The sequence below is a fragment of the Barbatula barbatula genome (genome assembly GCF_947034865.1).
Source record: "Barbatula barbatula genome assembly, chromosome: 5".
Lineage (NCBI taxonomy): Eukaryota > Metazoa > Chordata > Actinopteri > Cypriniformes > Nemacheilidae > Barbatula > Barbatula barbatula.
This window is the reverse complement of record NC_136769.1, coordinates 16,131,297-16,148,684: the sequence shown is the minus strand read 5'-3', so window position 1 is coordinate 16,148,684 and position 17,388 is coordinate 16,131,297. Positions and strand designations below refer to the sequence as shown.

The window sequence follows — 17,388 nt, the reverse complement described above, 5'->3', positions numbered from 1 at the left end:
CATTTGACATGTACCGGATATTTGTTTCAGAGATGTTTAAAAACACACAAGACTAAACTTTTTCTGTCGCATTGGTGAATCTTTAGCAAAGTCGTTAAAAAACGAAACCATCGCAATTTCTGGAAGCTGGCAATGGTTTGAGGAAAGATCGGAAAAGGACATTTTACCTTAATGGTTAACGAACTGGCTTTATGTTCCGTTAAACTGGTCATTACCCAGATAGCAAGCATATTTGGCCACATGTGAAAATAATCTGTCACGTCTGGCCTATGGCATGGCTGAACATATATGGGCCACATCATTATTTATTACGGTAAATTTTACATTACATTTACATTCCGTCATTTAGCAGACGCTTTGATCCAAAGAGTTCGGGGAGCAATTAAGCGATATATCTACAAAGAGCAAATTGGCTCACTGTTGGTGGAATTATGGCACAGATCTGGTTGAGTCTTTTTCTTAAGTGGGCCACAGGTCAGCAGTTTATTTGGGCCCAAATTGGGACAGATTCGCGCCTAAGGACATTTCACTTCGAACTTGACCGGTGAAGCTTGTCAAAGCACACCAAGCCCTCTGCTGGTTTAAAACGTTTACTACATTAAAACTTTCGTCTCGGTGACTTTGGTGAAAACAAAGCGATCGACCAGTTATACAAGGAGCTAAAGTTAATCTAATGCTTCTTTGTCCCTCCCACAAGCATACATTATTAATTATCATCGGAATGCTTTCTGTGAGCATCAAATCGTGTACATTATTGTTTACAACATTACCATACGATCGGTTTTGCAGCACTGCCTTTTATACACAATGCATCACAGGGGTCTCTTTTCCCTTAAGACCACCCTGGTCTACGTGCTCTTTTCTCGTATAGTTTGCTTGTCCTTAAAGCATACGGAACCCATTTATCCATCGTAAAGGGCGCCTTTCCCTTTAATTAGCGCGACAATGCTGCGTGAGGCAGTGACTGCGCATGCGTCAGACACAGGCGCAACAGTGGCAGAAAAACAACAACATTCATAGGAACGGGGTGGAATTTATGGCAGCGCGAAGAGACCCCATACCACACTGATCTAGCCCGCATCTCGCTGTTTTTTGTTCGGCTTGACTTGTAAATGTTGTCGAGCTCATGAACCTGGCCAGTCAGAGCGGAGAGGCCGGCTGCAGCCAGCTGCTCTTCGCCAACTTTAATCAGGATAACACGTAAGAGATCGCCACAGGAACAATCACACATCTGCTGCCGGCCTAACAGCCCTTCTGCACCGCAGACGCTCAACACGGGGGCAGATTGATCATATTCTGAATAACGGAATTGATTTGTAAACTGTCGTGTTTTAGTTATGCGTCGACGGGATGTAAATGCGTGCATGCTAGCAAGCTAACACATGTGTTCAATGTTTTTGTGCTTGAAAAATGAATTCCCCCTTGATGTAACGTGTTTTTATATGGTAACGTTAACTACGATAGCGGTGTGATGAAAAACAGTTTTTGCCGCTGTAAATCCACCACGATAGACACGACCAACGAGGGCCATTTAGTGCTAGCGTCCGTGCTAATGAGTAAAACATGTAAATACTTGCACAGCGCTAAATGTGAAAGTAACTGCATTTCATGTTTAAACAAAACTTTGATATTTCACTGGGTTTTATTGGACGTCAAGCATGGCCGTTCGGAGTACGTTGAAAGGCACGAAACGTCACGACTCGGCAAAAGTTGTACAGTTCTGTCACACCATAACGGCCCACGTAATAAAATTGAGCTGAGACTTGTAAACGCATCCAGCAGCTTAAACGCAACGTGAACTAGCCATTTAAGTTCAATCGTGACGCATTACACCACTACGATTGCAAAATAGCCCTTTATCACACATCACCATGGTGTCAGGCCTCCTTTAGTCATATCGCACAAGCCGACAGATCGCGAGTAAGACAGTTTGTTTTATTTACTACTGTAGCTTTTTAATCACTGTACCTTTTTGTCTTCCAGATCCTTAGCTGTCGGTACCAAGTCTGGATACAAGTTTTTTTCCTTGTCCTCAGTGGACAAGTTGGAACAGATATATGAATGTAGTATGTTATTATTTTTACTATTATTGACAGCCACAATGCTTTGTGTAGCTAGGCACATAAACTCCAGAATTGTAGTTAGTAAGTTTGGTGTTGTGCATTAGTTAATGGAAGGATCTCTACTGTCCATCTGTCTGGACAGTAGAGATAATCAGGGCGAAAGATACGATTTAAAAAGTTGTGGGCACGTAAGGGGGTCTTAGTCATAGTCCTGCTTTTGGATGCTTATTGGCTGTACAACATCCCAGCTGTGCTAAAATATTACAAACAATAGCAGTTAAGATACAAAACACTTGTCATCTAGTTGCTGTGTATCTCTGTTAGCACACAGATAGGCCATTTGTTCCTATGGTAACTCTTTTCAACAGTTTTGATCAGCTAATGTTTAATGTAAAATTGTGCTTTTATGTGTTTTCTGTGTAGTGAGCACTAGGGATGCACAATCAATTATTGGCCATATCTGTAACGGCCGACAAATGGTCATTTTTAATGTTATCAGTATTTGCCGATAATAAATTTAGGATGATAAATGGTTTCCTCTGGTTAAACTTCTTCAGCTGCATGCTGCTCTCAGTTAAAATACAGGACAGTGCAATCTTTCTGTCGTGATCATTCACTTTCTGCTATTAGCCAAACACTGTTGATGTAGGTACAGTATGAAGATACAGTATTTATGAATGTGTAAATGATAGGAACAAAAGCATACTGTTTGAATTCCTGTCTTGAGACCTGTTAGACTCGTGGCTATTAAGAAAACAAATTCTGGGTTGCTCTGGAAGAACGTCTATAATTTGTTTATTAAATAAAAAAATGCCAGAAAATTTTGAAAAGAGAACAAATGGTTTCCTTGTTTTTTAGCAGTGAATGTTTTCAAATAAAAGCAGGTTTCTACCTTTTGCCTTTTTGTTTCTTAGAGAATTTTATATTCATATTTAGATCCTGTATATCCGCCAATATATAACTTATCTCATCCAATGTTAAAGAATTGTCCGTGTTCTCTATTGGCAAAACTTTACATATCAGTACATCCCTAGTGAGCACTAATAGGATGATCAGATACTCAAAACTGTACGTTTTAAAATATCTCATCTCTGCCGATTGGTTAAATGTTATAAATGTTGACATGGTTGGTGGTCTTGTCTTTTTAGTATGGGATACACGTTTATTGTTTGTTTTTGTTCAGCTGACACAGAGGATGTGTGTATCGTGGAACGACTGTTCTCCAGCAGCCTTGTTGCTATCGTCAGCCTTAAGGCACCTAGAAAATTGAAGGTGTGTCATTTTAAGAAAGGAACGGAGATATGCAACTACAGTTACTCAAACACTATACTGGCTGTGAAACTAAACAGACAGGTGAGTCATTGTGTGTCCACAAGACAGTTATCTTTTTGGCATGGTTTCTGTAATGTGCTTTTGCTGTGAAGTGTGACACATAAATGCTGAAATCTTACAACATGGATGTTTTTCCACAGAGATTGATAGTGTGTTTAGAGGAGTCACTGTATATCCATAACATTAGGGATATGAAAGTACTACATACCATTCGAGAGACCCCTCCAAATCCTTCAGGTGGGTCACACAGCTGTCATCCGTGCATCAGCATTTATTGTCATTTTTAGTTGATGAAATATTTGCTACATATCATTTTTTCCTGATTCTGTTCTTGTTATATATGTTTTGAGGAACTGAAAGCATGGTTCAGTCACATGGCAGCTTGTTAGAAATAATGAACATGCTGTTGTTAGTAATATGCCGGGTAATCAGTTGAGCTGTGTAATACAAAAAATATATCTGTGATTATTGATATGTTAATAAACCTTTACAGGACTATGTGCCCTGTCAATCAGTAATGACAACTGCTACTTAGCCTATCCAGGAAGTGCAACAATTGGGGAGGTGCAAGTTTTTGACACAGTGAATCTGGTAGGTGCAGTTAAGGCTACATGTTTGCTGAAATTATAGTTTTGGGGATGTTAAACTGAAGTGGTAACGTTTGTGTAATATTGTTCCCCAGAGGGCAGCGAACATGATCCCTGCCCATGACAGCCCATTAGCAGCACTGGCATTTGATGCAAGCGGCACTAAACTGGCCACAGCCTCTGAGAAGGTACAGCTGTATAACCATTTATGGTATACTTCACCCAAAGAGGAAAACTCAGTCATCATTTACTCACCTTCTAGTTGTTCCAAATCTGTATGAATTTCTTTGTTATGATGAAAGAAGAAGCATTCGAGAACAAAGAAATTCATACAGGTTTGGAACAACTAGAAGGTGAGTAAATGATGAGTGAGTTTTCCTTTTTGGGTGAAGTATCCCTTAAAGCACCAAGTTTGTTCAATAAGTTTTCTTAGCTCAATGTGTTGGTTGATTTGAGGTTTTACTAAATTGACATATTTCATCTGGATTTCTGTGTACATTAAATTCTTAATGTTTAAATAACTGCAATACATATTATTTATTTGTATTTTAAAATAAGCATGTCGAAAATCCTTAGACGTCATTGACCTTTCAAGTTCATTGTCAAGCATGAATCATGTATTTGTTGTGGATTAAACACCTCATAGACCCCTACATTTTTGGTCTCGTTTAGGGAACTGTTATCCGTGTGTTCTCCATTCCAGAGGGCCAAAAGCTCTTTGAGTTTAGGAGGGGAGTAAAAAGGTATTTTATCATGCATTTTATTATGTTCAATGATACAGTATATAAGCACACAGGTATGAATGGACACAAAGCACTGTGTTTTATTTTTAACTGACAGATGTGTCAGCATCTGCTCCCTTGCCTTCAGTATGGATGGACTCTACCTATCTGCCTCAAGCAACACAGAGACGGTTCATATTTTTAAGCTGGAGACGCAGAGAGAGAAGTCAGTGTAATGACATCCACTTAAATGAGTGGTTTCTTTCATAACTTCTGCTCAACACACCATAAATATCTCAATCGTTCTGTTGCGAGATTTGATGGGAAACAACATTCTTGGCATTGTTTACCTTTTCATTTCATTTTCTAAACTTACCATCATCAAACTCCTTTTACTCAACATAGACCTCAAGAGGAACCCACTACTTGGACGGGATACTTTGGCAAAGTATTGATGGCCTCCACAACGTATCTGCCTGCGCATGTAACAGAGATGTTCACTCAAGGAAGGGCATTCGCTACAGTCAGGTTGCCCTTCTCAGGTCACAAGAACATCTGTGCTTTGGCCATGTGAGCATACCGGATTTTGTTATATACTGCTTTATATAATTTTTGTTATAAATTGGATTGCAATTGCAATGGTGGCTGTGTTACTGATTGTATTTTTGCTTACTAGAATCCAAAAGATTCCACGCCTTCTGGTGGCAGCCTCGGATGGTTATCTTTACTTGTACAACCTGGACCCTCAGGAAGGAGGAGAGTGCACACTAATGAAACAGCATAAGTGAGATCTAAATGCCATTTTATCGTAATATGAATCTATGTCTTTTATTAAATAATTTGTTGCTTTTGATATGTTAGATATATTGATATGTCATGTCGACTACACACACTCCTTTAGGTTAGATGGAAGCGTGGAACCATCAAATGAAATTCTTGATCAGACTGCACATGACCGGCCACTTGTGGCACAGACCTACAGTGCTGCTGTTGCCAAAGGTAAGAAGCGTGAAAGTAATTTAATGTTTGTGGATGTAGCTCAAGGAATCTATTAAATAATTCCATTGGCTTAGGTTACACTGAGGATCAGGGAGCGGTGGGGGGTGCTGGAGTGGAGGATGAAATGAACGCTCTACACCTGGATGAAGAGAACGAGCAGCCTCCCTTAATCCTGGAAACGGACTGAGCCTCTGTCAGTCACAGAAGATGGAATCGACAGAGTGACATTGCGCAGGGGGGTTTCCACCTCTGGTGCTGCTATGTGAACATGTGTGACCCGATAGAGGAGGGATTAAAAGAGAGATCATTTTAAAGCAAATCTAGCTGTAGCCATATTCTGTTTGTCGTATAGATGTTTTCCAACCCTCACCCTTGTGGCTTTATAAAATCTGGTGAGTTTTTGTTTTGTTTTTAAAATGCCCACAAACATCTTTAATCAGACCAAAATAAGAAATCCAAGCTCTCCTAGCTTTGCATGTACATGTGCCAAGAATAGAAAAGCTAGAAAACCTTTGCTTCATGTTGATGGTTCTGATGTATTTGCTGGCCTTTTCTCCTCTTTAACTTTGACAAACACGTGTGTGTTTGTGTATTTGTGTCTTTTTAAAATGTGATTGAAAGCTAACCGGCTTGCGTTGCCTGTCACAACACCACATAACTGTGAGACGTCTGCATTGTGGAGTCCAGTACAAGTCGACGTGTGACACCAAGATGTGAAATTTGTCCTGTAATATACATTTCGATATGGCATCCTGGTTACGATTACTGTTTATTATGCCATCGATGGCCTAAACTCTGTTTATAACAGGCTGTATTAATTGAAGTCTTGGTTTCTGTTGTATGTTTGCTGCGTCTATCAGTACACATGCTTTAAAATACTCTCTTTTAATGAATCCCATGCCACCTGAAAAATTTGGTAAACCAGTTTGACCCATACAGATTATAAGCCTGGTTCTGCTTTGATATGGTCCTGTTGTTTTTCTGCGTTTCATTTCATTGACTATTTTATTGTTATTTTCTAAGTTCTAAGCATTTCTATAACCTCAGTTGGAGAAAAGCCTATGTAATGAAGGCAAGTAATACATTGATTTAGCAATTAAAAAAGCCAATCGGTTGTTTCCAGAGACATTTGTTTCAGGCCGAAAGAAGGAAGTTCATCTCATGCCCTATCTTTTATTTTTACAATTAAAAGCAGATATCTAATGTCAAGATGTTAAGGTTTGATGTTGATGGACTTCTTCCTAAGATAAAGCAAAATGTGAAAGGTTACTGAACTCTTTGCCTTGCGACTGTGAAATGGAAAATCTTGGTGTGCAGTATGGTGTGAGCTAAAGTTCCCACAGATGTCCCTGTGGACTGAAGTTTGTTAAACAAACATGACTGAAGCCCAGGTCACATGGTCTGGCAGTTGAACCAGAGCAGATCAAATAATATTAATAAACATTATTAAATAATCATGTGATATTCAGGGTTCCTGAGTTCTTGTGAGAAACTAAAGGACCAGAGCTTATGAATGTGTGTGCAAAATGAACAACACAGACATTTGGAGATACGGTCTGAATTCTTCAATGGAAACATCATTCTTGTGCATGAGCATGTTTCTGATGTTGAGTAACAAATGTCCACAGCATTAATCGACTTCATAAATCGTCCTCTTCAGCCAATGAGCTTTTATGCCCCAAGACCACTTTAATCAGTTTTCTAATGATTTTTGTATAAAATGTACATTATTCCATATAAGATTAAATAAATCCTCTGTTGAAAATGGTTTTATTAGCATTTTATTTATTGACCTTCCAATACTTTTATATAAAATGCAGGATGTGGTGTGCTGGTATAAATGATAAAGTAACATTATTATGGCTTTTGTCATAGCTGCAGTTATTGGGTTAAAACAAAACCATTCATCATGCTGCACCACAGCCATTCATTTTATTTATTAAAATGATCTGCATTTTCTTAATATTTAAGGAAAATTACCTGCAGAAATATAGAAAGAAAAACGAATTATTATGACCAGCATATCAATTAGGGAAAAAAATGTAAAGCTTTTTGGTTCATCCAGAACCTGTGTCCTAAATCATATAAAATCCTTACACCAACAAAACTGCTGTTTAAAACAATCTAAAATGTATATAAATGCATATAAAAATGTGAAGGCATGTAATTTGCACAATGTTGTTCTGGAGTTGCACTAGACAATCTTGAGGTCCTTCATTGCAGATTCAAGGGTCTGAAATAAAATAAAAAATAATTATATTAAAACAAATTGAATCCTATAATATTATATTTATACTCGGCAATGTACATTCTGATCACTTTTGAACTAATATTTCTCAAACTATACATCCCATAAATTATATAGGCTACCTTAACATCCCAAATCGTCATTCCTCCATCCATACCAGTGGTACAGAATTTGGTACACTTGGCTTTTCCCCCGCCAAGAATTGAGATTTGGCTAAAGTGAGTTTGAAAACAAAGCATTAGTAATCTAAACGTGTTTAATAAACTGATACAGATAAAATGAGATTATCCCTACCTGATGCTGTTCTTATGCACAGACTCCAGCGTGGCCTCTTTGCTGTCAGTGGAAGCTTTCTTGTCCAGGTTCTGAAAGCGTTCTCTGGCTGTCATGCCCTTCTGTGCACTCTGTTTGGGCACGTCAAGTTTCCCTCCAAAAGAAAGGCCTACTTTATCCGAATTATAGACAAACAGCACCGGATAACAGTCATGACCCTGAGAAAGATTTGAGAGTCAGGGAGTGTGAGGGTTTATTGATAGTTTATCAAAGCAAACTTTTCAGATCCTTACAGCTGCCACTAGGCTGTTCTCAGTGATGAAGGTCACACACAGGAGAGGCAAGGTATCTGAAGTCAGGCTGGCACATCTGCCAATAAAAGGTTATTATCATCTGATAGGTAGAAGAAATGGTTTGTAAAGCGCATGCGAAAGGGTCCTGCTGTAGGTACTTACGCAGAAGTCTTCCCACCCTCGGCCACAGCTACAGTGCTGTCATGGCCGGCCCAGGCCACACGGTTCCCACTGTCAGAGAAACAGACGCTGTGCACCCATCCCGAAGTTCCAGTTGATTCAAACATGACCTCTCCGAATGGCATTTTAGAGCCCCATGCGGTCGGAGCTGGCTTCTCCTCTACTTCTTTTATGTACGCAGAAAAGATCCTGGAATTAAAAGAAAGAAACCTCAAAGAATGCACTCATTTACAAAACGTAGGTATACAGACATTAACCCAACCTGCATTTAAAGTCACATGATCCAGCTGCCAAAAGAACGTTATTGGGGTGCCAGTCCAAGCACAGAATAGTGGAGCGAATGGGCTTTTTAATGTGCTTGCACACCCACCTACAGGGGACAAAAAATCAGATCTGAGTCTAAAGCATTTTAGAAACACACACAGCACAGCACTTGCTCCATCTGGGGGAATAAGTGTTTAGTCTGCGTTTGAATTGTATGACAGTTACTAGGAATAAAGTACTCTGTACAGCAATGCAAGAGATTATGTCTTGTGGATTTATTGTACCACATTATAGACATGAACCTCATGACACCATAAATCATTAAACGAATGAGTGTGTAATGCATGTGTTATCCTGTATTCTATCACATGGATGAGATTTGGGGTGGTATGTTCATGTTACTGAGTTTGTCTACACTTAAATTTAACCAAATTACAACAGATTTCACCATAACACTTAAATGTCATATGTATATTTTGTCAAATGTACCTGATCCATGAGGTCATGGATTTTAAATCAGATCTAATATTTAATACCTATTTCTTTAATGCTGATTTTGTAGTTTATTGTTTGTCTATTTGTTTATTTGAATTAACACATTTAAAGACAAAAACAAGATCAGATTTAATACAGTTTTAATTGTAGCTCTTAATTAATTTCATTTTACTTTTTGTCAATTTTGGAATTAGCATGTATTTTCAAATTGGTAGTTTTTGTTTAAATATTAGTTCCATAGTAAATTTTGTAATGTTATTTTGTCATTTTATATATTTTTTATTGGCTATGTGTTTATTTTTATTAACATTTTAATTTGTTTAGTTTATTTAATAAATAATTGTTTATTTATTTAATAGGTTTAGTGCTTCAGCTTGTTTCGGGTTATTGCTAATATAACATTTGTAATTTTCTTTTAGTTTGGATTTATTTTGGAATACTTTTTTTAGTAAACTATAATAAACTTGCATCAGATTTATTTCAGTGATTATTACAGGTCATTTAATCTGGATGATAATTATGTTTGACAGACACCTTGCTTAAATATAATGATTATACACAGTAAAAAACAAAAATGTATGAAATCTTAGGGTTTTATTTTACAGTATTTTCACCTATTTTTGAAATGCTGTAAAATGAAATTGGGTGTAAAATAACATGGAAAACATAAAATCTCATTTTACTTTTTGCCCCCGATACCGGATGTTTGGTGTTTATAAGAAATAAACTATTTTGGTGTTATACATTTTGGGACCTCAAATCTTATATTATATAGGCCTACCATCTTCATTTCCAAAGCACTATTATTCAAAGCATTGCTGTAAACCAAATGGTTCAAAAACAAGAGATTGCCCATCTGCCTTATAAGTAGATTAACAAACATGAGCCTTGTTCTGCCAAAAAAAACCTCACTGTCCATTTATCCTGCTGACACTCACCAGTCATTTTCCTGCTCAAAATAGCACACTGAGATCAGACGTGAACCACTGCCCACAGCAAACTTGTTTTCTTTGGGAGACCACTTGACACAGCGTGCAGCGCGATTGATCCTGAGAATGACCAGAGTGGGCTTCCATGTGTCCCCCTTTAGGGTCCACACGTAGGCGTTACGATCAGTTCCGCAGGTGACGATACGATTGCTCTCTGGTGCCCAGTCAATCCCTGATTGATGAGGATATGGATCAAAATGTGTTGCGTTCACATTGATGCTCTGCGTCTACATCAGATGAACGTTCTGAACATACCTGTCACCTGCCCATTGTGCTCTTTCAGCACATGGATTTTGTTCCAGTTGTTTCCATCCTTTTTGTAGATATGGACTTCATGGTTATTAGGACACAGTGCGATTTCTAAAGACAAAGAGACCAAAAATCATCATTCATTGTACACAGTGTTTTAAGTGATGAACAAATTTTCATTTTTGGATAAACTATCCCTTGAAGCTAATAAACATGCACGGTACATTTCTGCTAAATAGGCCCACTGCAGCTTCAATTGCTCCAACATTTTCCGTATAGGTGAACTGAAGAATGTTCATGTTTTTACAGCAGCAGTTAAAGTTGAAAGTCACTCTCTCAGCCGTCTTGTCTTCCTGCTGTTGCTCTGCGCGGTTTGCTGAAGACGTAAGACATCAGCAACAAAGCACCATTCATGGTAAAACAGGAAGTCTGGGGGGAATTAGTCATTACTGTTTCTCTCATCAGCTTGGAAAGAAAACCAGGGCGGCAACTTTACAAATGCCTTTAAACTTATATATTCTGCTGTTTTTAAAGTCCTAATTCACTCAAGTGTAAAACAACTTGATACTGTGTCCCCGATTTCCCTCGATGTTGCAGGTTTTAACTGTGTACACAGGAAGCACAGAAACAAGAACTAGACTAACACGTTTGCTGGCATGTTGTGTTTATATATTTAAGAAAATATACACTAGTTAGACTGACGCCTGTGCAGATTTTCTTCTAAAACTCAGATCTCAGCAAAAAATGCTTTCCGTAGAATTTCATAGTTACCCAACTGCCTCCCAGGGACCAAATGATGGTCATATAATGTTGCATGGTTTTAATTTGTAGTAAATGGTTTAAAATTCATAGTGATGGGCGACAAGACATGACATAACACTGTGGGAAAATTTGCTGTTACTATCATTGCTGCAAGGCACATCAGTGCATGCCATCATTTATCTGTCAAAACATGTCCATGCTACACACGTTTTTTCATGCGTCTTCTAGACTTTGAACACTTCAAAACTCACTTTTTCAAAGCACTCCTCAATGACTTTTCATGTCATAATAATAGTCTGTAATATTTGAACACACATTTCAGATTCTGAAGGACATCTTTAGCCTCAGTCTTCTAGAAAGTACTTACGGCTTCGGTCCTTGTTCCAGGCATGACAGCTGATAGGTTCAAGCAGAAAACTATGATAAGCCATTTGGTATTTTTCCTGCAATTTAAAATTATAAATCATTTTGAGATTACATTTTATTCTCCGTGGTAAACGTTCACCTAAAATGAGAACAGTTGCTTATTCACTTCCGTAGACATTTACAAAAATGAGAAGTTGTAGTACTTCCTTACAGAATTATTGATAACGTACATGTTAATGGCCAAAAAGATATACATTAATACATACGAAAAAGGTTTTCTTTGTAACAGCAAACTTTTCACTTATTTGTGGCAAATTCAAACCAGACGAGAAAGGAATGTGACAAATCCAGATGCCCTGTCGACCACTTCACAAAGAAAACACCTCTCTCCATTAACATGTAATGGCCCTGTCTGCTTTATCTGATGATATTCAGATGTAGTTCTCGTAAGAATGAGGATTTACTCTGCTACTGAAGACTTAAGCTCAAAACACACTATGAAACGCCTAGCTGTCATTCTGCATGTGTGTACATGCACAAACACCAGCATTCTTTAACTAGTCCGCTCTAGAGCAAAACTAATCTTGCACATTTAGATAAACAAAACCATATGTTATTCTACTTACCCAGGAAACCGTTAAAAACTGAGATGTGTGGGGGGGTCGACAAAGCTTGCGAAAGAAGCCCGAGTTCGTGGACTCTGAACAGTCAACACAAACGCTGGCTTAGCTCTGAATGAACTAAAAGTATTTCCTTATTCGTTTTTCTCTCCAAAAATGTACTACTTCCCCTTCCCTGTTACAGACATATAACCACTTCCTTGTGTGGGCGGCTGTCTACTACTGAGGAGGGTTTTCAACTCCTCGCTCTCTTCTGTGGCAAGTATTACGTTTATTTAACCCTGCATCTGCACATCTGGGTTCTGACAAAGAAAAACTTACAATTTACTAGAAGTCACTTACAGTGTAACAAAAATAGAGATTTACAGGCTACAGTCTGGGATTGTGTATATCTGGTTGCACCAATTTATTTAGCAGAGCACTTGGAAGCAAAGTACTCTCCTGTGTGGACGTTTAAAACACAATCAATCTTATAGACACACAGGAATTAAATCACACAAAATGAGACTGCATTCCCCGATGGTGTGTAGTATATGTTATTTATTACTAGCAGACCATTTACATAAAATTCTCCTTTTAATTTAACTCCTCTCCGGTTCAGCTGGAGAGCCAGAACACCTTGATCAACCGTCAAACTGCTGGGGTGCCAGCTTTGGCATAGACTTTGTCTTAAAAAAGAAACAAAACAGAAATCAACAACAAAGATCCTAAACCCTTTTTCCATTAGTGTTGTTCCATTTAAGAGTGTCACATCAGTTCACACCACTGCTCAGTGCTTTTTTTCATTTAAAAACTTTCAGAAGTGTTATCGGAAATCTCCTTGTTAGTCTTCAAGCGGCATTGCTTGTGCTGTCATGCTAGTTCGGTGAGAGTTTTACATGATCCTCAGGCCTTGGATAGAAGACTCTAAAGTCTGTGGGAATAAAGAGGAATTCTGGGTTAGAGGTCTGGATTCAAATAATGTACCCGAGAACGCTTCATATTGTTTTGCAAAAAACACAAACCTTGAAATCCCATATGGTCATTGCACCGTCAATTCCTGTAGTGCAGAATTTGCGACAATCTCTTTTGTCTCCTTCATATATAGACACTTGGCTGCACACAAAACGGTATTCTTTAAAACGACACATCATTTACAAAACTTAAGATTTGATGCTAAAATCTAGAAGCTTGACATACGTGATGCTGTTCTGGTGCAGGGTTTCTAGGGTGCTATTGCGATCCTCAGTGGTGGCCCTCTTGTCCATGTTGCGAAAGCGCTCCATGGCAGAAATGTTGCGCTGGATGCTCTGCTTTGGAATGTCCAACTTAGATATGAAGGTCAAGGTTCCACCATCATCAAAACTGAACAGCATAGGGCAGCAGTCGTGACCCTGACAGAAAACATTTCAGATTACGTTCTGAAATTCACATTAACCTTATCACAGCCGAAATGTTACATCCAATGAAAGAGTAAAATAATCTTACTGCTGCAACAATCTTGTTCTCCGAAACGAAAGTCACACTCAAAAGGGCGAGGAATTCAGTCTTCAACTGACTCGGCCTGCAACATAGAAAAGAATGAAGTGATACCAAATATCAAATAGGAGTTTATTTTTAACCAATTTTTCACTTTCTGACAACCATCCGTTTTAGACATAAGAGATGTGACCTTGGGGTCCCCCACTCGTACAAAACATTTGTTTATTCCCTCCCTTACTCCATCACATATTTAAATACTACTATAAATACACAGCAGTGTGGGAAACTGTTTACAACTGCACACCCGTTTCAAACATTTTCCACCCACGAGTGGAAAACAACAAACTTTGCTGGATGTATACCAGGGCGTAACATCATATTTAGATTAGACATTTAAAACTGATTATTTTGAGCAACCAAATGTGATACGTACGTTGAGCTGATTGTGGGATCCACTACAGTGACGGTGCTGTCATGGCTGACCCAGGCCAGTTTGTTCCCACTGGCTGAGAAACAGACACTGTGAACCCAACCACCACTGCCTGCCCCACCAAATTCCGCCATCACTTGTCCGAAGGGCATCTTGGACCCCCATGGAGTTGGAGCTGGTTTTTCATCCACCTCCTTGATGTATGCAGAGAATACCCTGCACAGTTATCATTTATGTGTTAGCAAATGTGATCATGTCTGAACATTCCAGAAAAAGTACAAATCTAAATAGTCTTACCTGCATTTGAAGTCACACGACCCAGCTGCCAGAAGCACATTGTTTGGATGCCAGTCTAGACTGAGAACAGTTGAGCGTATGGGCTTTTTGATGTGTTTGCTAACCCACCTAAATAACGCAAGAATCGTAAAGTTAAAAAAGTTACCAACAATCCAATCGTCAGCAATCCGCCATAACACACAGTTACTCACCAGTCATTTTCAGACTCAAAGTAGCAAACAGATATGAGCCGCGCTCCGCTCCCCACTGCGAACTTGTTCTCCAGCGGAGACCACTTCACAAATGTGGCAGCACGGTTGATCCTGAGAATAACAAGGGTGGGTTTCCACACGCCGTCCTTCTGACTCCATACATAAGCGTTCCTGTCCGCTCCACAAGTCACAATGCGATCACTTTTGGGAGCCCAGTCAATGCCTAGAGACAAAATTCAATACCAGATGACAGTGTGTCAAACAATGAGCTGATTGTGTATGTAACGTTGACTGGTTTGCAGGTTATTTTACCTGTGATGTGCCCATTGTGTTCTTTTAATTCATGAGCTTTCACCCACTGATTTCCACTTTTCTTGTATATGTGGACTTCGTGATTATTTGGACTTATAGCCAGCTCTGTAAATCAGAAATAACAGGTGAGAATTATCTCAGCATTAAAATAAGACATAACAGGGTGTGAAAGAGCTTCTCTTACGGGTCCTGTCCCGGTTCCATGCGTGGCACGTGATGGGTTCCAACAGAAACTGGTGGAGTGACATTATTTTCAAGTAATTCGCACCTCCGTCTGAAAAACAAACACACCACAATTACTTGACAGCCAAGATTAAAACTACTCAACAGACTCTGTAACTGCTACACACCCTTAAAAATGTTTGTAATAAAACTATTTACAATAATTCAACGTCTGTGTTTTGGATGTTGCTCGGCGTGAAAAATAGCCAAATCAGCACTGATTTTTCCCACCAGGAAACTGGCAACCCGGAGTTAAATCGCATACATCCACCCATACACTAACGCGCTGTATTGTGTTAGTTACGATGAAACCAAAAACGCCCGTTTAACCTGCAAAACCAGATTATGTCTGTCAGCTTCGCGGATTTAGGGCGTGGATGGGGCAGAAGATCAATATCTGATGCCGTTGGCTCCCATTAGCCAGCTTTCTGCCTGCTACATTAGCCTAAAGCTAACGCGAAAAAACGCCACCGATTTAACACAAATGACACAGAAGACAGAAAAATAGTCTTTGGGCAACTCGACAGAGATCTGCCGAGCCTTATACAACCGCAAATACGTATTATCACGCAAGAGAAGAAAACAAATCCCGTAGTCTTTTCGATTTTACGATCAGGAAGGCCTTGTTCAAGATGCCGGGTCACTCCGCTCCCTGCTGTCGGGAAAAGGCATGACACAGCCCCCGTATACCTGCACTGATGCTCCGCTTTTCGTGGAGATGTCGGTAAGGGTTTTCGCTCGCGTTTGTTCGCCTGGTGGACGGACTTGAATTCGCGGACTCTGGACAGTCGACACGAATTCACTCCGGCTGATCGCTCGCGCTCTCTCGATCCCTGATTTCGGCCTGTCAAGGAATCCAGGAAATGGCACACGGCTCGGTGCGCATGCGTACGCACAGAAAAGCAGTGGGCGTGTCAGACTGTGTGCGCGCTCGCTGTGAGCGGTGGGGTTGCGCGGGAGTTCACGGGCGTGTGCAGATTGTTGATCTTTTAGACACGATAGAGTTAATGATGTCTACTTTTCGTCATTTTAAAACGGTTTGTGTCTGGTATGGCCCAGTTATTGTTCATTTGTGTATAGAATCTGAATCTCAAGCAGTGTGTACTGTCCCATGCACAATACCCGACCCTGAATTTATCAGGAAATAGTATTATATGTATATATTGTGAATGTTGTTTTTATTTTGTTTTGCACATTGAAATTGAAATATTTTATCTTAACATTGCCCATTCTGGGTGTTTGTGTAGTAGGCCCGAAAAATCTTTACATTTTGGCATTTGGACAGACACTTTTATCCAAAGCGACTTACATTGCATTATCCTATGCATGTATACATAGGTATCTGCATCCCCTGGGATCTAACCCACAACCTTGCGTTGTTAACGCAATGCTCTTTGCCATTGAGCTACAGGAAAGCATCATAATAGTTAAATAGTGTTATTTTTAAAATAAGAACAAGTGAAAAGATTATGAAAAGCACATTTTAATAATTAATTGTAATTGAGCTATTTTAAAATGCTAGGATACAATATATTTAGCTAAAAGAATGTCTGCGTTAAAATAGCTCAGACATAATTTCAAAACATTTTTGTGTTCTGTAGATCAAGGAAATTTATAGACCACTTCGCAAGATGTAAAAACTTCTCCAGGAGCACATTTGGTCACATTTGTATTTATTTTAGTTTTACATCTTATATAATTAAGTCTTTAAGATACTCGCTTAACATTTTGCTTTGGTCATAAATGTTCTGTTGGGACTGAAAACTGAAATAGGAAGTTCTTCTGGACCAGCGTGGGAACAGCCTACTAATGCCACATTAGCTGTCAGCTTTACCATAGTATCAGTAAACAAACCCTTACATTGAGCTCATTAGGATGCTCTGTGACCTCCAGCTCTTGTTCCATAAGTTTCAGCAAGTAAACAGTAACTTTTGTTGCAGCTTGAGATGATAAATACAGAAGAACCAATAATTTACTTGGATAATTCATTCCAAAATGCGGTTGAGGAAAGATGACCCAATCGTAGTTTTATG

At 39.1% G+C, this 17,388-nt stretch overlaps 3 protein-coding genes across 5 annotated transcripts; 1 reads left to right on the top strand and 2 right to left on the bottom strand.

Annotated features, from left to right (window-relative positions):
- Positions 1 to 936: 936 nt before the first annotated feature.
- Positions 937 to 7,477, top strand: wipi2 (WD repeat domain, phosphoinositide interacting 2). Of its 2 annotated transcripts, none has more exons than XM_079456970.1 (12): positions 937 to 1,200; positions 1,984 to 2,066; positions 3,247 to 3,416; positions 3,536 to 3,632; positions 3,889 to 3,986; positions 4,078 to 4,170; positions 4,655 to 4,725; positions 4,823 to 4,936; positions 5,110 to 5,274; positions 5,381 to 5,488; positions 5,606 to 5,703; positions 5,778 to 7,471. In XM_079456970.1, exons 1-12 carry the CDS (start codon positions 1,127 to 1,129, stop codon positions 5,888 to 5,890), a joined length of 1,284 nt encoding a protein of 427 aa, XP_079313096.1. In that variant the 5' UTR covers positions 937 to 1,126; the 3' UTR covers positions 5,891 to 7,471. The 2 variants fall into 2 exon arrangements, with proteins under 2 accessions (XP_079313096.1, XP_079313097.1); XM_079456971.1 differs by having other exon boundaries at positions 940 to 1,200; positions 4,823 to 4,930; positions 5,778 to 7,477.
- arpc1b (actin related protein 2/3 complex, subunit 1B) lies at positions 7,460 to 12,666 on the bottom strand. Its single transcript, XM_079456972.1, has 10 exons — positions 12,449 to 12,666; positions 11,824 to 11,899; positions 10,701 to 10,805; positions 10,395 to 10,617; positions 8,960 to 9,067; positions 8,680 to 8,886; positions 8,518 to 8,593; positions 8,246 to 8,442; positions 8,074 to 8,164; positions 7,460 to 7,936 (listed from the first exon to the last, which is right to left on the bottom strand). The coding sequence occupies exons 2-10, from the start codon at positions 11,885 to 11,887 to the stop codon at positions 7,898 to 7,900; spliced, it is 1,110 nt and encodes a 369-aa protein (XP_079313098.1). The 5' UTR covers positions 11,888 to 11,899; positions 12,449 to 12,666; the 3' UTR covers positions 7,460 to 7,897.
- Positions 12,667 to 12,962: 296 nt separating this feature from the next.
- arpc1a (actin related protein 2/3 complex, subunit 1A) lies at positions 12,963 to 16,361 on the bottom strand. Of its 2 annotated transcripts, XR_013786597.1 has the most exons (11): positions 16,046 to 16,251; positions 15,318 to 15,407; positions 15,134 to 15,238; positions 14,822 to 15,044; positions 14,631 to 14,738; positions 14,337 to 14,549; positions 13,910 to 13,985; positions 13,622 to 13,815; positions 13,447 to 13,537; positions 13,206 to 13,355; positions 12,963 to 13,110 (listed from the first exon to the last, which is right to left on the bottom strand). XR_013786597.1 is itself a non-coding variant. In XM_079455534.1 (10 exons), exons 2-10 carry the CDS (start codon positions 15,379 to 15,381, stop codon positions 13,317 to 13,319), a joined length of 1,113 nt encoding a protein of 370 aa, XP_079311660.1. In that variant the 5' UTR covers positions 15,382 to 15,407; positions 16,046 to 16,361; the 3' UTR covers positions 12,963 to 13,316. The 2 variants fall into 2 exon arrangements, 1 of the variants encoding a protein (XP_079311660.1); XM_079455534.1 differs by having other exon boundaries at positions 12,963 to 13,355; positions 16,046 to 16,361.
- Positions 16,362 to 17,388: the final 1,027 nt, after the last annotated feature.